General features: G+C 35.5%; 9 protein-coding genes and 4 pseudogenes across 13 annotated transcripts, besides 1 other annotated feature; 4 read left to right on the forward strand and 9 right to left on the reverse strand.

The window, feature by feature from the left end:
• Positions 1-27: 27 nt before the first annotated feature.
• TVAGG3_0531650 (protein ubiquitination) lies at positions 28-1,787 on the forward strand (the record flags this gene model as incomplete). The annotated part of the gene is made up of 1 exon (XM_001581949.2): positions 28-1,515. One exon carries the CDS (start codon positions 28-30, stop codon positions 1,513-1,515), a length of 1,488 nt encoding a protein of 495 aa, XP_001581999.1.
• A 119-nt stretch (positions 1,788-1,906) lies between these two features.
• Positions 1,907-21,677: part of a mobile genetic element that runs on past the window's edge.
• Positions 2,022-3,167, reverse strand: TVAGG3_0531670 (uncharacterized protein; the record flags this gene model as incomplete). The annotated part of the gene is made up of 1 exon (XM_051237603.1): positions 2,022-3,167. One exon carries the CDS (start codon positions 3,165-3,167, stop codon positions 2,022-2,024), a length of 1,146 nt encoding a protein of 381 aa, XP_051095427.1.
• TVAGG3_0531680 lies at positions 3,640-6,825 on the forward strand (annotated as a pseudogene). Its single transcript has one exon. A coding segment is annotated over exon 1 (3,186 nt).
• Positions 10,178-11,413, forward strand: TVAGG3_0531690 (annotated as a pseudogene). Its single transcript has one exon. A coding segment is annotated over exon 1 (1,236 nt).
• TVAGG3_0531700 lies at positions 11,880-12,343 on the reverse strand (annotated as a pseudogene). Its single transcript has one exon. A coding segment is annotated over exon 1 (464 nt).
• On the forward strand, positions 12,380-13,254 carry TVAGG3_0531710 (annotated as a pseudogene). Its single transcript has one exon. A coding segment is annotated over exon 1 (875 nt).
• TVAGG3_0531720 (uncharacterized protein) lies at positions 13,274-13,687 on the reverse strand (the record flags this gene model as incomplete). The annotated part of the gene is made up of 1 exon (XM_051237604.1): positions 13,274-13,687. The coding sequence occupies one exon, from the start codon at positions 13,685-13,687 to the stop codon at positions 13,274-13,276; it is 414 nt and encodes a 137-aa protein (XP_051095428.1).
• Positions 13,720-14,499, reverse strand: TVAGG3_0531730 (KilA, N-terminal/APSES-type HTH, DNA-binding family; the record flags this gene model as incomplete). The annotated part of the gene is made up of 1 exon (XM_051237605.1): positions 13,720-14,499. The coding sequence occupies one exon, from the start codon at positions 14,497-14,499 to the stop codon at positions 13,720-13,722; it is 780 nt and encodes a 259-aa protein (XP_051095429.1).
• On the reverse strand, positions 15,034-15,948 carry TVAGG3_0531740 (organellar and viral DNA polymerase type B; the record flags this gene model as incomplete). The annotated part of the gene is made up of 1 exon (XM_001581956.1): positions 15,034-15,948. The coding sequence occupies one exon, from the start codon at positions 15,946-15,948 to the stop codon at positions 15,034-15,036; it is 915 nt and encodes a 304-aa protein (XP_001582006.1).
• Positions 16,371-17,033, reverse strand: TVAGG3_0531750 (uncharacterized protein; the record flags this gene model as incomplete). The annotated part of the gene is made up of 1 exon (XM_051237606.1): positions 16,371-17,033. The coding sequence occupies one exon, from the start codon at positions 17,031-17,033 to the stop codon at positions 16,371-16,373; it is 663 nt and encodes a 220-aa protein (XP_051095430.1).
• Positions 17,960-18,820, reverse strand: TVAGG3_0531760 (uncharacterized protein; the record flags this gene model as incomplete). Its single annotated transcript, XM_051237607.1, has 1 exon — positions 17,960-18,820. One exon carries the CDS (start codon positions 18,818-18,820, stop codon positions 17,960-17,962), a length of 861 nt encoding a protein of 286 aa, XP_051095431.1.
• Positions 18,895-21,033, reverse strand: TVAGG3_0531770 (uncharacterized protein; the record flags this gene model as incomplete). The annotated part of the gene is made up of 1 exon (XM_051237608.1): positions 18,895-21,033. The coding sequence occupies one exon, from the start codon at positions 21,031-21,033 to the stop codon at positions 18,895-18,897; it is 2,139 nt and encodes a 712-aa protein (XP_051095432.1).
• Positions 21,082-21,666, reverse strand: TVAGG3_0531780 (phage tail repeat-like family; the record flags this gene model as incomplete). The annotated part of the gene is made up of 1 exon (XM_051237609.1): positions 21,082-21,666. One exon carries the CDS (start codon positions 21,664-21,666, stop codon positions 21,082-21,084), a length of 585 nt encoding a protein of 194 aa, XP_051095433.1.

The following is a 21,677-nucleotide window of genomic DNA, read 5'->3' on the forward strand; positions in this document are numbered from 1 at the left end:
CATTTAGTGAACGTTTAAAAATTAAGAATGTCAACTCATGAGCTTAATCAAATGATTTCTCTTGGATTATACAAGTCTGTAAACATGGCTGTCCAAATGACAGCTTCTCCTAGTCCTCAACTTTTGATTTCAAGAGCTTTTGCATTGATAGATATGAAACTTTATGAAGATGCACTCCATGCGGTTGAATCAGTCGACATGTTTGGTTTAAGCCAAGAACTTGCAAATGATTTAATAGAAATTCGACTTACAGCACATCTTAAAATGAATAATCCACAAAAATGTTGCACAATTATTCAAAGTCGAGACTTCTCAAACAGATTACTTACACCAAAACTCGATTTGCTTGTTGCTCAAGTTCATATGTTAAATAATCCTTTACCAAATCCAGACCACCCTGCAATTCCACATTTACTTCGTGTTCTACAGAGGTATCCGCTTGCTTTTGAACTGATAGAAAAGCTTATTGGTATTGGTGCTAAGATACCAGAATTTATTCTAAATTCACCAAATTCTTGTGTCAAAAACTATGCGCACGCACTTCAATTGGCTGAATCAGGTGATTATAAAGATGCAGTGAGATGCCTAAATCAAATTCTTGTAACAATCCCAGGATGCATTCCAGTATTAGTTAAAATTTGCCAATTTGCAATTGCAGACAACAATACACAGCTTTTTGAAGATACTATTGTCTTAATCCCTGAGAATAACCTTGAAGTTATTGAACTCAGAGCTGTTAACCTCAAACAGCAGCAAAAGAAAACGCAATTAAACCAAGTTGTTCTTCGTGCTTTGAACACAGATCCAACGTCAGCCAATGCATGGATTGCATTTTCACATTTACTTGAAGCTAATGGCGATCAACAGCGCGCATTACAAGCTACAAGGAAAGCTTTGATTCTTGAGCCAAATTCTCGCAGCGGATTCATGAGACATGGTGAATTACGTCTTCAAAGAAATGATGTTGTCAAAGCACATTCAGCATTTACTCATGTCCATACATTGAATCCTGCCATCGATTCATTCAGTGCCATTGTTCAATGCGATTGTTTATTGAAGAATTGGGAAGAAGCAGAGTCATTTGCTGCAGGAGCAGTGAAGAGGTTCAAACCTGATACATATGCAGGAAACATGGCTATTACTCTTTATGGCCTTGCAAAGAGAGGAACTGATCCAAAGAAAGCTGCCGAAATTCTTAGAAGATGTTTAGAGAAAGATAGTGGAAATATTGAAGCATTGTCAGCTTTGATTGAAATGCATGTTAAAGATAATGAATTCGACCAAGCAGAATCATTACTCATGAAGCATCGTAACTCAAAGAATATCTTCTTCTTCAACTACAAGATGGCAGAAATATACTCAGTTAAGAGAGATTATCAAACAGCAATGGATTATGCACAACAAGCTTTGCAAATCGAACCAAATAACGAGCGTGCAAAAGATCTTCTTGAGCAACTCGAAGGAGTCTTAAGAGATAACGATGACACATTTGAAGAAGACGAAGTTGATTTGTGAGCTGGCACCCATCAAAAAAATCTGTATGTTAAAAGTAAATCTTTCTATAAAAAAATGACTCTTTAATGTTTCTTGTTTATTAAAGATATGGAATAGATTCAACAGTAATAAACAACCAACAGTAGTTCACTCGACCATTTGTTGACGAAGGAACAACAACAGGAATGCCTTTAGGAGAAATTCTCCCGATATTTCTCTGTGAATAAATAACCAAATTTTTAAATTTTATTTGAAAATTATAAAAGCTGATTGATAAATACTTTATTACTTTCGACTTTGCTATTGTTATGGTATCATTTAATATCGATATGCTTAATCAAAATTCATAATTCATGAGTCAAATTATATGAGCTTTACAATTTTTTGTAGTATATGTTTCCCACATATATAGAAAAAAAAAAAAAAAAAAAAAAAAAAAAAAGGTAGTGGGGCTTCCAGGCACTTCGTGCCCTCTAGCCCCGAAGATGTTTAGTATAAAATGAGGTTTTTATTCAGAAATGTTTGCTTTAATGTTTTTTACGGATGGAAATGAACTGGATATCGTCTGAGTCTTCGCTTGTTTCCTCCTCTTCTTCTTCTTCGTCCGAATTGTCTTCATCTTCACAATAACCAGATAAGAAGATGGTTATTTTGGTTTGTTCTGGTTTTTTGAGAAGCATTTTGGCTGTGCCAGTAAAAACGAACTCAAGATTTTGATAGAATTGTCTGCTTGAGTGAGTGAATTTGCATACTGTAAGTGGCATTGCAACTCGGTTTGCTTGAACAGATATTATTGAAACTTCTTCTCCATCTGGTATCCGTTCAGGAATATCTAAAGCGGCTGTTGTGATAATATGCATATTGTTTTCGTAATGCAATTTTGGATATATTTCGAATGGATGTGCAGCTACACCAGCTGGAGCAACAATGGAAAGATTCCAGGAGAAAGAACCGTGTTTGTTTTCATCTTCTTTCCAATTGTAAGTTAAAGGATAAGGGCGAAAGTCTTTGAGTGTTTCATATAGCTGTTCTCTTAAGTTTGGTTCACAGCAAAGAATGAATTCGTCAATTGCTTGAAGAGATATCATAGTTGAAACATAAGGCAAATTCGACAAGAAAAAGTCAACCATTACTGTCGGGTTTTGAACTTTGTTTTCTAATGTTTCGACTGGTTTTATTATACTTTTGAAATATCTATCATAGTCATTGTTGTCTGTTAAGGACAAATTGTTTGGATAATCTGCAATGAGTCTTCTATATCTTGCTTCTGTTGTTGAGAATGAGAAGACACCTTCTGGTTCTGTAGGAGTGTAAGTTTTTAGTTGAACTTGAGCTTCAATTTGTGTCTGATTGGAGTCTGATTGGACTGAAACAACTTGAGCTTCTGTAGTTTGTTCGACTTCGGCAGTTTCTTTTGGTTGAATTTGAGCTTCAATTTGTGTCTGATTGGAGTCTGATTGGACTGAAACAACTTGAGCTTCTGTAGTTTGTTCGACTTCGGCAGTTTCTTTTGGTTGAATTTGAGCTTCAATTTGTGTCTGATTGGAGTCTGATTGGACTGAAACCTGTGTAACCTCTTTGGACATACTAGTAAAGTATGAAGATATAAGTGTTTGACCTTTAAAGAGCTTTTGTAAAGAATTGTCAGTCATGCTACTACTGTGGTCTTCCATTAGACAAAAATGAACTGTTTTTTTCGGACTACTCATAGAAAAGTTTGAAATAAACGGTTTTGTCAACGGTAACCCCCTCTATTTTTTTATTTTATTGAAAAGTCTCCGTTGGCAAACCGTTCCATCTCAAATATTGAATGAACTATAAACGTTTTTTGTTTTCTATATATACTTTTTTGTCCAACGGTAAAACTTTTTACACAACGGTTTTTGAGAGTCGTCGCCGTTGACTTTTTTGTAGAGCACTCAAAATAGTATAACTTTGTCCGGACAAGTAAGGGTCTATCGTCGCTACAGGAAAAGTTACGGGCGTTCCAAGGAAGTATACTTTGAGAAGCCTTTTCTCCATTTTAAAACAAGATAGGACGGTTATTTTACAAAACTGACAACACTTTGACCGAGTAGTTTTTTGTGCTGAACAAAAAGTGTCATATAAACATCTGTCAAAAACCGCTTTTTAACTTCACTTAAAATGCCACGTAAGCTACGTAAGAATATACGTAAGAGGAAGAGAGCATTGAAACATCCAATAGTAAGACTAACACCACAACAACAGTTGCAACAACAAATGCTGAATGACCCCACTATGTTGCAACAAATGTCAAGCAACCCTATGCTTTTAAACCGAGTTATTGGTGCACAGAGTGGAGGTTTAAGAGCGGCACTTTTAGCGAAAATGGCAGGCTATGGTGGAGCTGCAGACGGAACAGCCTATAACCCTCAAAGTCAAATGAATTTGAGTTCACTCAAAAATCAAATAACAGATGTCAAAAAGTCAAACATAGACATACAGAAACAAATAAGTGAAAACGAAAAGAAACTAGAATATGACAGACATACAAAGAAACTCAATGAGTTAAACGTAGAGAAAAAGAAGAAAGAAGAACAACTGAAAGAACTAAGTACAGAGGAATATGCGAAAAAAGTGTCAGAAAAAGCAGCAGAAGTAGCAAAAATGGAACAAGATGTTGTAAATTTGAAAAACCATACTACTCAATATAAAATACTGAAAGATGAAGAGATAAAACAAAAAGCCCTGAAGACATATATGGATAGCGATGAGTATAAAAAAGAAGTTGAAGCAAATGTAAAGGCAGAAAAACTTTTACAGTTGCAAAACCAAACCGTACAGTATGAAAACTTAGCACAAGAAAGTAAAAATAACGACGCAGCCATGCAAAAGGCAATGAAAAGCGCAGAATATATAAAAGCTAACAATGACTGGTTAGATGCCCAAGCCAACGCTAAAGCAGCCCAACTCATAGGGTCAATAAGGACAAAAATACAAGCGGATGAAGACAGTTCAAATGAAACTTTAACAAATGCTGACTTTAAGAACGCTTTCGAAGCTCTTCATAGTAAGGTGAAACAAGTGAACGACTTCTCATCTGGAAAGAAACTGAAGTCTGAAGGTTTCGACAAAGAGTTAAAAGAAGTAGCACAAAATATGACGAAAATAACAGATGCAGCAACGAGACAGGCAGTTCAAAGTGCCTATGACGCCGTTAGAGCAACTGTTGTGAAAAGTCAAGAAAAAGAGTTACAACAGACCAAAACAGACCTAGTAAATGCTTTCTTAAAAACGAAAAGTCAGGTAGGACATTACGCTGCAGATGGAACATATGTGCCAGCTGGTGGAACTTATATACCACCAAACCCTCCAAGAGAAGCACCTGCACCAGGACTACCTAAAACATTTACATCGTCACATGGACACAGACACAGGCATGCACAACAACCACCTCCACAACCAGCACAGCAACCAACAGTTCAGAACCCTGCACAACAACCAACAGTTCAAAACCCTGCACAACAACAACCACAAACAGAGCAAGGACATAAAAGAAGTAGAGAACAAGGAAACCAAGAATTCTTAAAAATGCTTAAAGAAGAGTGTGGTTTCCCAGATACTGTTGACTTTAGTGACAGATATAAAGAAGCTATTAGAAAGTTCAAGGATGGAAATACTGACCCGAACCTATTTAGCTTTATGGCTCAGCACCAAAACGGATATAATCTCAAACCTGGAAAATACAAGCTCGCTAAGGGATATGATTTAATAGCATATCATCCAAATGACATGGATGAATTTACTCCGAGATATTTGATGTCAGAGCTAAATGACAATTCAACTTTCGTCATGAAACGCGTAAAAAATAGAGACGGAACGAAAGAACAAAAGCTTATGAATGCGGATGACGTAGATAGGGAAATTGTTAAAACGGTCTCGGAATATATGAAATGCCAGCAGATGAGGTACAAGAAACTCCACAGGAAGAAGTTCAGATACAACCAGACATGGAAGAAATAGTTCAGCAACAACAGCTAGAAGAGCCTGAAGGAAACGAACAAGTCCTCCTTTGGAAACTAACTTCACAGAACTAGATGAAGATTTGGAACAGCCGAAAAATCTTGACCCTCAACAAGAGTATGCGGAGAATATGGAATATTTCCAAGAGTCTAAAAAAAATTCGGCTGACATAGTAGAAGAATATCGAAAAATGTTTGCCGACATACAAAAGACTCCAACATCAGATGAAAATATCCAGCATAGAATGGAAGAACTGAAAAAAATGTACACAAATACAACAACCCTTTTTACTTACGAGCATTTAACGTTCAATCTTCGGATGAACTCGGTGAAAATAAAAGGTTAAATTTCAAGAAAACATATAGAAATGAAACATTGTTTAAAGTTCATTCAGAACCTAACCAAGATGGAAACAAACCTACTTTTGTTTCTGCAGACGATGGAACTACAATGAGATGGGGTCATAAAGCTAATCCGGATAGGTGGTTCATAAACTTACAACCACAATTCCAAGAAGTTGTAGACGCAATGGAAGTCAATGGTGAACCAGATATAGCTGGTATTTTCAGCGCGGCTTTAATGCCATTGAAAGATATGAAACATGCAGATATTTTGGACCAGTATGAAATGAACATGGCTGATGGAAATATAACACCTGACGTTCTAAACATTTATCTCAAAGAACTACACAGAACCATAGAGATGGTATATTTGGTGAAGAGTTTAGAAAGAAAGTTAGGGAGGGCGAAGGAAGAGAACCTATTGTACATGACCTTGCAAACGAAAGTTTACAAAATGTCATAAAAACTTACTTTGCAGACAATGAAATGAGAAGGGATGAATATTTAAGAAAACTCAAATGGACAGTACCAAATGAAATGTTAGTATTGAAAAACATGTTCCTTGACAAAATAAAACCAACTACAGAAATAAACGACGCAAGACTGAAAGATTGGGTAAAAGCTTTCCCATTCACAAAAGATATAGTTGGTAACATGGAAAGAAAACCAGAATGGCTACAAAAACATATATTTGGAAACGAGCATATTCCATATGGACAGGCACTGTTTGAAGAGCTTGAACCGGAAACTCAGGAAAGAGTCATGCAAACAATACGCGAAGACTCAAATACAGACTATGACAAACTCTTTCTAGGATATAGGTTACCTGAGATGGGCGACCAGAGCCCAAAGGCAAAAAGGACATGGGAAATTTACAACATACTAGGTGAACATAGCAAAGATGCAACAACTTCAAGCAGAGGGCAATGAAGGAAAAAGAAGAGTTAAAAACTCAGTCAGGAAGAAAGTAAAGCTTGGTCCACGTGGGTTCTATTATGACATATAAATCCAACTATTCTATATTTTTACTCATATGAAATGTACGCCGCTCAGAATATAACGCCAACAGTTTTGGATGCTATGAATGGAAATGTTTCCGAATGGTATAACGAATGCGACAATGCCATTAGAAGGTCAGAAATAGTTCCTGGAACTTACGAATATACAACTGCTGTTTCTTATGGAAACGTAGGTGAGTTTGGAGAAGGTTCTTCAACAACAGTAGATATTGCTTGCGACAGGTTTCATATAATTTCTATTGACAACTCATTCTTATACGTGGAACAAGACATTGAAATAAAACCTTCTGCCAAGTTGTCTGACAAGAAAGGTTGCAATGGAATTTTCTATGTCGGATACCAATATGCTCCAGAAGTTTTCATGGGATATAAGATATATTCTAACTCTGACTTAGTTCAAACAGTAACATGGGCAAACTATGAATGGTTCGCTTTGAGAAACTCAGTACAACCACAAGCTAGAGAACAAACAGACCAGTATGCAACTATTGAGAAAATAAGAAGACTTGACCCTAACGTTCCAGGAGTTTATGTTAACCTTTCTGGACAATGGAAAGCAGTCCAAAGTAAAACTGAAACTTAGAGTTCCTTTGTCATCTTTCCTCATCTTCAGGTTTTTAAGATACTTGCCAAACTGGGCAGGAAAAATTTCTATCGAACTTACTCCAAGCAAAAATAACTTAGTCATTGCACCAACACAAGACCCATTCACTATTACAGAAGTAGTGGGAACAAATAAAATCATTCGCCGACTTTTGCAAAGACAAAGTTGACTTAGACTTTGGTTTCTCAAACCTCAACACTGAAGTAAACTATTATTTCAATGCTGCTGGAACTGCTTGGGACCCAGTTAAGTTCACATGCGAAAAGTTTGAATGCAAGAGAATAGAAAGCAGACTTGCAGTCTATATGTTGGACCCAGATATTTCAAATGCTTTAGCTGCCAAATATATTGCAGTTCCACTTATGTTCCCTATACACCAAATATCTGTCAAAGACTTTGCAGGTGAAGTTGGAAACCAAAGTGCTGACCCAGGTGCAAGAACAGATATTGCTTAACAACTGCAATGAAACATGCAGATACTATGTTTGTACTGTTCAGACGAACTATAAATGACTATTCTTGTTTCTACAACCCTGGTATTAAATATCATATAAACATAGATGGCAAATATTATCCAAGAGAAGAATATTCTACAGTTGAGGATATGAGGTCATACAACTTGACATTAGATGCTATGAACTTTAACAACAACTTCACAACAACCATTAACCCTGAAATGCAAAGTTCTATTATGCCATATGTGAAAGTATGGACTCATACAGGAGGTCAAAAAACTCAATATACAAATGGAGACCGTTCAAACTTTTGGCTTGGCATTCCATTTGCTGACTCAGAAGACTTTATGGGTGGTATTTCAACTGTTGGTACTGTACAAATACAATATACTGGTGACAGAGACGGTCCAGATGAATTGAGCAAAGAAGTTTACAAAACCAATAGCACTTTTCACGGAAGATGCTCTTTTGAAGATTCGTTCGATGAAACCTGCTGGGGCTCCTCAGATTGGCATAACGACAGCTTCCATCGAGCAGATTTTGGCAGCAGGTCAGTAAGTTGTTCTTGAACTGACTTCTCTCCGTCAAATATTGACAGTACGCCAGTTTTGACATAATATTGTATTATAAACTTACCTTTAGAAATATCTGTAAGTTTTGTTGTTATATTTTTGTCTGCTCAAGAACTTTCACCATTTCAGTTATACCAACTTTCTTTGCTTTATGAAAATATTTTGGTTCAGCAAAGACTGCTATTCTATAACATTTTCCATTGTTTGTGTAAAGAACTATTCTGTCAATGTATTTGTATTGTTTGTGTAAACTTTGTTTGCTTCAATTCGAAGAGATACTCGAATACGTCCATCTTTTTATTCTAAGTAAAATGTCATTTCCGAAAAATAGAAGCGTAAGTGTTTCAAAAGGTTTAATGGCGGTGGCAGATGTGAAGTTAAATTCACCAACTCAAACAAACAGTCAAAGTGTTGTTGTCAATGTCAAAGAAGAGATGTTGAAGTGGGGAAACCATACGAAGACGAAGATGGTATAACAATAGTTCCTGTAAAAGAACAACCAACATATCCTGAAGTTAGCAGAGACTTAAGTTCTGTTGCAGATATTCGAAACGACTACCAACAACTGAAAGACAAACTTAAAACTCAGGAGAAGATTTGTCAAGCTTTAGTATAATGTTAAACTTGGTCGAACACAACCCTGTAAAAGTGAACTCATATGTCATTGCACCTCATGAAGTTTTGAAAGAACTATTGAAACTTTTGACAGAGGCAGACGATATAAACATCAAAGAAATAGAACCCGACATTAGTTGCTGTGGTGTTTCATATAATGTCATTGACAAGATATACGTTATGAAAGGAGGTGAAACGTTGAACTTAAAATATAGTTTCCCAGACGTTATAAAAATATTTGACGACCACAACATTTCATTAAAATTTATTGCTAAGTAAATGGCAGAAGACATAGTGGTTTATACTATTACGACTAAAAACCCTGAGTCATATAATTCTATAACAACAAACTTACAAAGTCCTCAAGGACGATATTGTAAACTACCTTAAACACATGACGACTAAAGCCTGTTTTGCTCTTTTGACACCAGAAGACTTTATTGTTGTGAATGGTAAAAAATACTCCTTTGAAGATACTTACTCAGATATACCACCAACAGGTTTTGTTGACTTATTTAATACTTTAAGGACGGATGTAACATGTGCTGCAACTAGAGCAGGTTTCATTATGTTTGGATGTCCGACTGAGTTTAGTATAAACGATATGAGCTATAATACAAAACTTATATCTGGTTTTTACTACCAACAGTTTCCTATAACAGGAAAAGGTGTCATACAAGGTCTATTCCATTGACATTTAAGCACCTATTTATATATTGTTTCAAACTTAGGTTCAAAGTGCTATTCGAATGTCGACAGAAACTACTATGACCAAAAGATACTCATGCGTATAAACAACACTTTCTCTGCTGGTTTGCCTATTGTTCATTCGAATGCAGAGTTTTCAGCTTTAGTGAACTCAAACACTTTAGCAAATAAACTTAACCTTAGTTGACGCAAACTTTGTTCCTGTAAAACTTTTATGTCCTATGTATTTGTCAATGACGGCAGAAAGTTTCGAATTGGAAGATGCAACTGGTGAAAGTATTGTATACAAGAACAACTTCAACAACAAATAGCTCAAGAACAACAAATGCAACAAATGGAACAACAAAGTCAAGAATAAAAAAATATTTTTTTTATTTTTATAAAAATGTACAGAATAGATGTTTCAGATTTTTATGACTTCCAAGCATTCAGAAATATGTGTCCATTTCGAGACTATAACAAAGCAGTCGAGAATTTGAAACGTTTAGTCATTTATGTCGACTCTGCCCCAGAATGTTATGTTATGAAAGAATGGGATGTTGTCTTTAACAAACCAAGAGCAACAATAGTGTCTGAACAAGAATGTAGACAGAAACTTAAGAAAATAAAAGTCGTACAAGTTGGCATGAAGATGTTAGATGCTTGGGATATCTTATTGTCAAAGTTGAAGATTTTTCAGTTCGTGGTATAAAGTTTTATACACCTTCTCCAAACTTCTATTCTATCTTCACTGGATATAAATACGAACAAGTAGAATGGAAAGAATATATTATAGAAGCTTGGTTAGACCATGTCAAAGAAATTATATGCAATGGAAACGAAAAGGTTTATGAGTATATCTTATGTTGGTTTTGCAAACATCTTACAACATCCAAGTGCTAAAATGAAACTGCCTCTCATTATAATTGGAAAACAAGGAACAGGTAAGAACACATTCTTTACAGATATTTTGTGCAAACTGTTAGAAGGTTATTCGAATCCGAATATGACAAACATAGAAAACATCTGTGGCAAGTTTTAACTCTTCAATTGAGAATATGAAACTTATAGTTGCAATGAACTTCAAAGTATAGATACAACAAAAGTTTTGAACTCAGATGCTTTGAAGAGTCTTTATAACAGATAAAGTTGGAGTTGTTGAAAGAAAATATAAAGACCAAAGAGTTTGTGAAATGTTGCAAACTTCATTATGGTTTCAAACAATGCTGTTCCGATGAAGTTAGAAAAGTTCTGACAGAAGATATGTAGTTGTCAGAACGTCAGATTCTCGTATGCCAAGATACAGAATATTTTGACGCTTTGTCAGAATGTTGACATCTGACTTTTACAACCACTTGTCTCATATTTCATGACATTAGATATTTCTAAGTTCAATCCAAGACAAATTCCATATACCGAAGAGAGACAAACATTGTTAGAAGCAAACAAGAGTGTTTATGAACTGTTCGTAGATGAAACTGACTTTGTGTCATTAGATGAAAGGTCATTGTACGATTCGTATAAACAATATTGTCAAGAATATGGTTATATGGCAGCTTCTAAACGTACATTCTTGGCAAATGTCAAAAGTCTTTAGATGTTCAGAACGGCCGTATATACAAAGAAAAATTTTTATGAGTAAATTTTAAAAAAAATATTTTTTTATCGATAGAAAAGATGACGAATTCATCTCAGTAAATAAGTACATGACAGAAGTCAAAGATAAGTTAGCTCCATTCGCATATTTGAATGTTTACTTCTACAATTTGAAAAGTCTACATTTGACAAAATTTGGAAACATTGCACCAGTTAAGTTTGCTGTTGTTAGAAAAAGTGGTGCAACACTTTTGAAGACTTAGACATAGAAGGTTTGTTAACAGTCAAAGAAAATTTTGACAGAAAGTTCTCAAAACTCGAAGAAGGTAAAAGCATACAAACTTGTTATACCTTATGAACCAAAGAAGCAGACGACTATGAATATTATGAGTCTAAGATAGTTTGAAGTTCAAGGTAAATTGGGTAAAAGATTTTAGAGTCTAAGCCAGTGTTTGCCCTAAGAGGAAGAGAACATTGACATTGACCAGCAAATTTCTAAAATAAAATTTTATTTTCATGTCAAATTTCTTTTTCTCTGGAACTGGTTCAGGTTCTTTCTTCTCTTCTTCTACTTTCTTTTTCTTCTTTTCTTTTCTTTCTCTCTTCTTCTTCTTCTCTGTGGAGTTATGTCAAATTTCTCCGAACCATATTTCTGTAAAAGTTCTTTGTCCTTTAATAGCTCATCTATTCTGTTTTCTATTTCATCTTCAAGAACAGCGCATGTGTCTTCTTTGCATTCTAAGAACTTTTGTTGGACTTCATCTTTCCAATCGGCGTCATCTCTGTCAACAAGTCTGTCATTGACAAATTTTAAGACTGCTCTGCTTAATGTTTTATGGTTCTTGTCATATTCCCAGAAACAGAACTTTAGAACAAATTCACCTTTCTTGTTTACACTATGTAAGATTTTATGGTCGACAGATGTTTTGCTGTCAAAAAGCTTGTCTCGAATATAGATAGCGAAATCGCTAGACATTTTCTAAAAGATAAAAATTTTAATTTTTCTAAAAATATGTTAGAAAAAAAGTTTGCTGACATTGACAAGAAATTTGAGAATGTTTTAAACAGAACAAGAGGAAGTTAGAAAATGCTCAGATAAAGCCTATACATGACAAGTTCTTATTTGCTCAGAATGGTATAACAGGTCTAATTGCACCACCTGGGTCGGGTAAGACTTTCACTTATCTTAAAATGGCTGCACAACAACAAGAACTAGATGAGAAGAACCCATTCTATGAGTTAGTTGTTATTTGTAGTACTTCTGGTCAATTTGACCAAACCGTCAATTCGTTCAAAGATATTATAAAGAAGTCTAAGTTAGTATGTATAAAGGATACTGAGTTGTTAGATTGGATAAAGAAGTACCAAAGAAGAGTTTTGAAGTACAATGCTATAAATGAGTATATAAATTCGAAGTTTAAAGACCCAAATGAGGAAATGCAGAGAATATTAGAGAAGAAACACTTCAGAAACAAACAGAAAGAGATAGAATACATTTCGAAGAAATTGCAATCTTACGATTGGAAGACATACCCTCATAGATGTCTTCTTATCTTAGATGACTTTGCTTCTCATCCTTTGTTAAAGAATAGAGAACAAGATATGTGTCGAATTCTTAAGAAGCTCAGACACTTTAACATCTCAGTTGTCATTTGTGTACAGACAGCAAAGAGTTTAAGTAAGGATGTAAAGAGAATACTTACTGACATTATACTTTTCCCTGGATTGTCCGAAGACGATTTCATGGAACTTATGAAAGAGTCCATGGCAGGTAAGTTTGACAGACATGAACTATGGGAGAAGTACAAAGTCATACAAGACCCTCATACTTCTTTCAGAATTCATATCTACGCAAACAAAGTTCAAATTGTAAAAAGTCAAGCTTGAAAAATCTAAGTGTTTAGTCTTAGTAAGTCTGTTGTGGTGCTGGGGCTGTCGGTTCTTCTGGCTTTGGAAGACATTCAGGAAGAGGAACGTCGGACATTCGTTTGTGTCCTGTCGGATGGAAGAACTTTTCCTGTTGTCGGGAAATTTTTTTCCAGTTGTCGGGAAATTTTTTTCCTGTCTGAAGGAAAAATTTTTTCTGTCGTTCGACCAAAAAGTTCTCAATTTTCGAAAATTTGAATGGTTTACGGACGAACAACAGGAAAAATTTTTCCTGTTGTCGGGAATTTTTTTTCCAGTTGTCGGGAAATTTTTTTCCAGTTGTCGGGAAGGACTTGGAATGTCGGAAGGAAGAACTTGGAATGTCGGAAGGAAGGACTCGGAATGCCAGAAGGATTTGACAAGACAATTTACCTTTTAGAGCTACCTGAGCCATCTGAAGTCAAGCTTGAAAAATAAATGGTTCATCTACTCTGCTTGTTTGAAGTTGTCAAAATACTCTGTTATTTTTTCCTTCAGTAGCGGTAAGTCTTCTTTGAATGTAAGAATTGTACAACCTTTAATATCATAGTGTGTTTGAGGTAACGTATCTTGAACTATTTGTTTCACATCTTCATTCGGTGTCATTGAAATCGGTAAGTTTTCGCGATAGAACCAATTTCTGTCAGATTTGTAAATCTTAGCAAGGTCGTAAAAGCTTTTGTTGTTTCTTCTGACTAAATGCAACATAACCATATCTCTGTCTTCTTCATTTTCCATCTCTTCAGTATAAATCATATACTTATAGTTCTTTTCCTTTCCTTTTGGTACCGAACGTGGTATTCTTTTCTGAATGCTTTTGTCTTCTTTCATCATATCTTCTCTCTGCTTTGTACAAAGTTCGTCAAGTAGCATAAGTATGTAGATTGCATAACGAGGTGAAGCCCACATTGCTATTGAACTAACTAGGAACTTATGAACATATATACCTTTTAGATGTGATGGTAAGTTTTGTCTGTCTTGGTACATCTTTTTAAGTTCTACATGTTCAAACTCACTGAGGAGTTCATGAGTGCTATCTAATTCAAACCAGTCTTGTGGTTTCTTAGTATCTGGTGCAAAACATGCTGTCAAAATACTTTGCATTTGGTACATATCGTCTTTGACCGAACGAATGAGACGTAACTGTTTGTTATACTGTATGTACTCGTATTCTTCATTTATAGCTTCATGGACTATAACTGTTGTTGTGTTCTCTGTTGTTGACATATCTGTTTCTTATATACAGGATAAAAAAATATTTTATAAAAAACTAACTTTATTTTTTCTATCTTAAGGAAATTCATGATTTCATAGAGTTTTGGCGACTAAGTTTTTTAACGTACTCGCTGTTCTTCACTGTTTTCGAGGGTAGCAATCTTATGCCATTTTACTCAGATTTTTGTGCTGAATTCAATAAAAATATATTTTAGGGTAGAAGGTTAGATCTAACCTGTTCTCTACCCTCTTTTCTACCCTCTTGAATTTTCATGATTTCATCGTACATGTTTTGTCAAGACTTCATCGTACATGTTTTGTCAAGACTTCATCGTACATGTTTTGTCAAGACTTCATCGTACATGTTTTGTCAAGACTTCATCGTACATGTTTTGTCAAGACTTCATCGTACATGTTTTGTCAAGACTTCATCGTACATGTTTTGTCAAGACTTCTTCGTAATGAGCGTAAAGGACCCAAAAATATAATTTAGGGTAGAAGGTTAGATCTAACCTGTCTTCTACCCTCTTTTCTACCCCAGTTATTTTATAAGCGTTTTACATGGTAAACATTGTGAATTCGTGAAATTCTAAACAATTTCGTAGCTTCTATTTCTTCTGTCAGTACATCGAATGTTTTAACAATGCCGAAGGTTTCTTTATATTTCTTCTTGACATCTGAAAGAAGGAAATCGTCAGCTGTTGGATAGTTTTTGTTTAGAAATGTCAACATGTCCATTTTATCTTCTGCTGGTTTCTCTGCCTCCCTCTTTAAGTCAGCATAGTCGTTTCTCATACGTTCTATCTCTTTGACGGAGTAGTTATATTTCCTAATTGCTGCCTTACATTTTGAACATTGCGGGTTCATTTTTGCGTTATATTCTGAAACCTTACCTGCTAGTATGACTAAGGCGTCAATTGCTCTCTTTAACTCAAAAGTTGCGGGTTTTATCTGTTCATTCCATATCTTACCTCTTCTATCTTTATCTCTTATCTGCCATACACATTCAGCAACTAACGAAACAAAGTTGTCGTAGGTCTTAAACTCCCCAGATTTGTATATGTCAGAGATGTTCTTATATACCATATCGCAATCTTTGTCCATGACTTTGTGGTTGCAATGAAATCCAAGAAACTCATAGTTAACCTTTCGTATGAACTTCTTTATTTCTACTGAGTCAGTTGCTTTGACTTCTATTTCATCGAATTCTGGAATAGTAAGCTTTTGTTGTTGGATTTCAGGAAGTTTAGGTAGATGGTCAATAATATCCTGCATTTCATAAAGATATTCTTCATCTGTTTCATCTTTTGCAGTGCAATCTAAATCTCCTTGGAGAAGTTCTTGCTTTATCTTCTGGATTTCTGTTTCGAAAGTATATGAAGAAGGAATGAAGCTTTTCATCTCTACTAACATTGAAGTTGGGTTCATGACTAACGAGTTTGGTGCTGTTGTTGCTAACATGTTCTTACAATAAAAATAAAAAATATTTTTTTAAAAAAACTAACTTTATTTTTTATTTCGGGAAAATTCATGAGGTTAGAAAACATGTACGAAGAAGTCTTGACAAAACATTTACGATGAAATCATGACAAAACATTTACGATGAAATTCATGACAAAACATTTACGATGAAATCATGAAAATTCAAGAGGGTAGAAAAGAGGGTAGAAGACAGGTTAGATCTAACCATCTACCCTAAAATATATTTTTGGGTCATTTACACTCATTACGATGAAATTCATGACAAAACATTTATGAAGAAGTCTTGACAAAACATTTACGAAGAAGTCATGAAAATTCAAGAGGGTAGAAAAGAGGGTAGAAGACAGGTTAGATCTAACCATCTACCCTAAAATATATTTTTGTCGAAAAAAATGGTTCATTTACTCACAATATTTTTGTACAAAACGACCCCAAGCTTTTAACTTCTTTTCTGCAGCTTCTAATGTTATCTTAGCGAGTTCATATTCTCTAAATTCTCTCTTTAAATCTTCTTGTTCCCATTGGTCTAGTTCGTATGGAGAATCTCTATAACCAGAACATATCTCACGTTCATGTTCTATTTGTTTTTCATGCATTTTTCTAACTTCTTGTTCGAACAAAGGTTTAGCATTCTCTACTGTATCTTCAAGTTCTTCTTCATCTAATTTCTCATGAACTTTCTTGTCTATGGAGTCCATAATTTTTCCAACTGCTATACAATATTTTGGAGAAGCCCACATTGCTATATAGTTTACGAGTCTTGGGTCTACATACGTTCCTCTAACCTGTTTGATTTCATCAGGAATTCCTGCATGAACTTTGTATAAAAAGCAACCGTCGGAATTCCGACGGTTGGTATATTCTTCACAAAATGCCGTATAATACTCTTCCCAGGACTTATTTTCCAACAACTTTCTAAAGTCTTTCCTAAACTGCTGACACATATTTGTTGCATTTATATAACCATCCTTGTCTCTACGTAAGACTTCAATACCGTTGTAAGTGCCTTTTGTGAATGTTTCGCCATTAGATTTGTTCGTGAACGTTTTTGCTTCGACTGTCATTTTCAGTTCTTACAATAAAAATAAAAAATATTTTTTGGTGGGACGTCGGACATTCGTTTGTGGCTTAACCGTCGGACATTCGTTTGTGGCTTAACCGTCGGACCACCAACGATAAAAATCTCTGCTACTAGCAGTACTGCTACTGACAGTAGCAGTACTTTTACTGACAGTAGCAGTACTTTTTCTGACAGTAGCAGTACTTTTACTGACAGTAGCAGTACTTTTTCTGACAGTAGCAGTACTTTTACTGACAGTAGCAGTACTTTTACTGACAGTAGCAGTACTTTATCGTCGAAAACCCTCTCAAATTTTCCTTTTTACTGACGGTAGCAGTACTTTTACTGACAGTAGCAGTACTTTTACTGACAGTAGCAGTACTTTTACTGACAGTAGCAGTACTTTTACTGTCAGTAGCAGTACTGCTAGTAGCAGAGATTTTTATCGTCCAACTTTACAAATGTAAACTCCTATCGTTCTATTTTCTTCACTAGGGTCTAACACCAAAGTAACCTTACAAATGTAAACTTATATCGTTCTATTTTCTTCACTAGGGTCTAACACCAAAGTAACCTATGTACATGAAATTTCACTGCATAAAAGGAAAAAACTTGCGCGAATCGGGATTTGAACCGAGGTCTTCGACGCCTGTAACGAGGTAGCCCATACCACTGAGCTATGAGCCGCTTGCATATTTTTAAGTAAAATATAGTATATTTGTCATACAGTGAAGGATGACCAAACTTAAAAAAAATAAAGTTAGTTTTATTTTTTTCTGTCTTAAGGAAATTCATGAAAATTTACCTGTTGAATTTTGTATAAAAAGCAACCCGCTGTTTTCCGCGGGTTGGTATATTCTTCACAAAATGCTTGTTTTGAGGTCGAGCCACTTTTGGCTCCACCGTATTTTTTCAACCAAAATATATTTTTCAATACTTTTTCAGCACTTTTCCGTAGTTGTATATGAAAGACAATTCGAGATAAAAGTCGTAGTACAATGGTATAATATGCTGCACACCGTTTGTTGTAAACCAAACTTGAAAGTCAGAGAAACTGTTACTAGGTGGTTCGTAGAATTTAGAAGCAAAGTCATAAAAGTCCTTACCAATACATAGAAAACTATTGTTGCTTGAACTGAAACTTGCATGACATATAACATTTTGAGGGTCAAACACGTTTTTATAAACTGTCAAATCTGTTGGTGGGCGTATAAATTTAAACGGACCGTCAGGTGGTAATGGTTCGTTCTGGTTTAGTAACCGAAGAAATTGCGCCCAAGAACGTTTGTCTACTTCCCAAAATAAAAACTGTGTACTTCTTCGAGGGTTAATTTCAATCCTTTGAAATGAAACTGTGGAGTTCATCTTGTCATATTCTAGTTTCAGATAGTATGTTCCATTTAGTAAAGAGTCGTATTTTTCTTGAAATTCCCAGTAGTATTTGTTTATTTGAGTTTGAAAGTCATTTAGAGTTTTCTCAAGACTTTCGTCTGAACGAACTGTAAAGATTCTCATTTCGTCAAATTTGTCTATTAGACCATCAGAACCTTCATACTGCCCATGAAAATATACTGCAAACATAAAAGCGTTAGTTCTATTTGAAAACAAAACTCTTCTAAATCCTATTGCCTTTGCATCTGAAGGACTTTGAAGCCAACGAATTGGATAGTCAAACCTGTATGAACGGGATGAAATTTCCTCATCTGATATAGTCCTACCGGCGTTTGTAAAGATATAGTCTAACGGTTTTGTATCTGCTACTTTTGTTCTTTGTTTTTCAACCTGAAACATTTAATATATGTAAAAATATACTGTTTTAAAAAATGTTTTAAAATGGTATGCAATGTTTTACTTCATGCAACGTTTTACTTCATGCAATGTTTAACTATTTCACCATCTTCTTTAACAGCCCAGTACTTTCGCTTGGAGAGAACATGAACTTCGGAAAATACCTTGTCTAGCTTAAAACAGCCCATCTTTTCACCGACTAAACCCATTTCAATGAGTTTGTTGTACCCTTCTTCGTTCGTCATGAGTGCGTCAATGTTCTCATAGTAAACCACAACTTTCGATTTGACTTCGGAGAAGAATTTGTTGTAGTTGTCAAGGACTGCTTTTGCGAACTGAGGGTAAGACCAATGTTCGACAATAGGTTTTAATGTGGTTACTAAGCCACTTTGACCTTGAGTGAATTCGTACTTCAAAACAAAAGGGGAGAACCTTTCAACAAAGTTGTCGACCTTCTCATAATGTTTACTCTTCATCTCTTGAGGTTTTTTAATGGAATATCCCCATGTCGAATTCATAAGCAATTTGAGTGTCATTGCAAGTTTGGGGTTTGAAGCTTTCCTAATATCATATAGTTGTTGTATGACTTTTCCAACTGTATAGTTCCTTCCTGGGAACTCACCGTCTTCGTTTGGAATTCCAGTCGGGATATATTGGACGAACCTCATGTACGCAGCGTTAAGGTCGACATAGTATATCTTTTCATCTGAGTCGAACTTGTCGCATCCAATCGGACCAGTTCGTGGAAATTCAAGTGAGTCTCTTATCTTCTGAGAAACTTCTCCTGTTATCTCATAAACATCGTCGAAGCAACCTGTTTCATATAAAACCTTCTGACCTAACTCAGATGCTCTCCAATACAATTTGACGTCAATTGGATTTCTCAATGGAAGTTTGTTTATAGCATCTTGAAGTTCTTGCAACCTCATTGGAAGTTCTTCTGGTTCAGGTTGGTATCCGAACAATCCAACTCCTTTTGGAACTGTGTACTTCTTTTGTACTAGAACTTTGTCTGGAACAACTTTTGGTCTTGCTAACAGTGAAAAGTTTGTTTCGTCTTTTGGTACAAAACTTTCTGTCAGCTTGTCATCTGGAATTGGTTCCAACAAACCTTTCTCGAAAAGAATGTTTACAGCTCTGACAATGTTGCACTTACTTTTACCAAAGAATGGGTTTGTAAGACTTTCGTTCAACATGAAGTGGTTGTGGACAATTACAATCTTCAACCATGGTAAGTCTTTGTCAACAACATAGTCGTCATGTGAAGAACCTTTCTCAGTCGGTATGTTGACTCGGATATTGACATTTGCCAACGGTGCAATTTTTGCCAATTGACCTCTGAGCATGTACCTTGTCTTCACACATGACTCAAGATACTTCATTTTCTCTTCTGAAACAAGACCAGAGTTCCTGAGACATGTAAGAATGCAAGGTTCATTGACAATTGTTTCAATTGAATTGTAAATTCCATACCTTGTCAAGTCAATGTCAGACTTATTTATGAACGGGAAGTATCCAGCATGTTGTCTGACTGCTTGAGGGTTCGGTTGGTACCATTCAAATTTTACACTTGCAATTCCTTCAATTGCATTCAGGATGTCTGAGTCGGAGTCAACCATTTGTTCTCTCTTTGTAGTCTTGAAAGCGTCAAGAAGCATTGCAGCTGTTGTGACATTGCCATGCGCATAGTATATATGACCGTCCAAATCTGTTACGGTTAGTCTGAGATTGTATCCTTTCTTATTTCCATCTTGAATTGCAGCAAGTACTCCCATGAAGCCTTCTTTGTTCTTTCCTTCGTCAAAGTTTACTGTAAAGGTTCGACCAGATGTAATTTGACTTCTAACTTCACGGTACTTTTCATATGCATATCTTGTTCTTTCCATGGGAGCATGTTTGTCTTCACCTTTTCCTTTTTTCCTTCTCAAAGGATGCAATTGTTCGTCATGTTTCCAGTAGAATCTGGCAAAGCCGTCGTGTCCTTCAACTTGAGGCTCACTAACATTGAAAGGCAAGTTCATAAGACGTTCTTCTTCTAACCTCTCTAATCTGTTTGGATAGTTGGTTCGCGCTGTTTTTAAGTCCATCTCATAGGTCAGACCAGCCAGTTTGTCATAGACTTTTATGGGTCTTCCCTTCCTATATTTAAACTTCTTCGAAACTCTCCAACCATATCTTTGCAACTCTGCTTTTATTCTAGCAGATTTTCTATCCATTCTATATGGGGGCATTTTTATAAAAATAAAAAAATATATTTTTTCTCTTTACTTTACATAACTACCTGCTGCCATAAGTCTTTGACGCCAACCCATACCAGCTAATGAAGGTTGACTTGGTTTAGTTTGAAAACTAACCTTTGTTTTTGGTTTATCTTCAGTTTTTGGCTCACCTTCTTCTATCGGTTTTTCGTCACTTTTTGGTTCCTCTGACTTTACCTCACTTGCAGGTATGGTTGTGTCGTCAACATCTTCATAAATATCATATGCCATTTGTTTTTGTTTTCCTTTCAACTTTTTGTGTTTGTTGTAAAGTTTAGAATATTTCGACTCTAAGTCAATGAGATGTTCTATAATGAACTGTTGGTCAGTGAAGTAAACTTTTCCATCTGTTGTCTCGAAAGCTCCTTCAGACTTCAATATTTTATTTGTGAGAGTCTGTTTCTTTTTTGAGATACTAGCCGTTCCATTTCTATGAAAAGTGACTTTATAGTTAGGGTTTGTATTTCCAGACCTGGCACTTTCTATTATTGAATTTTTCTCTTCATCTGTAAGTTCTTTGACAGGTTTTGACAATGGTTCTGAACTTTTTGTTTGTGGTGTCAAATCTACCGTTTCAACTTCTTCGGTCATTTCATCTCAGT

This window comes from Trichomonas vaginalis, chromosome II, assembly GCF_026262505.1.
Source record: "Trichomonas vaginalis G3 chromosome II, whole genome shotgun sequence".
In the NCBI taxonomy this organism is placed as follows: domain Eukaryota; phylum Parabasalia; order Trichomonadida; family Trichomonadidae; genus Trichomonas; species Trichomonas vaginalis.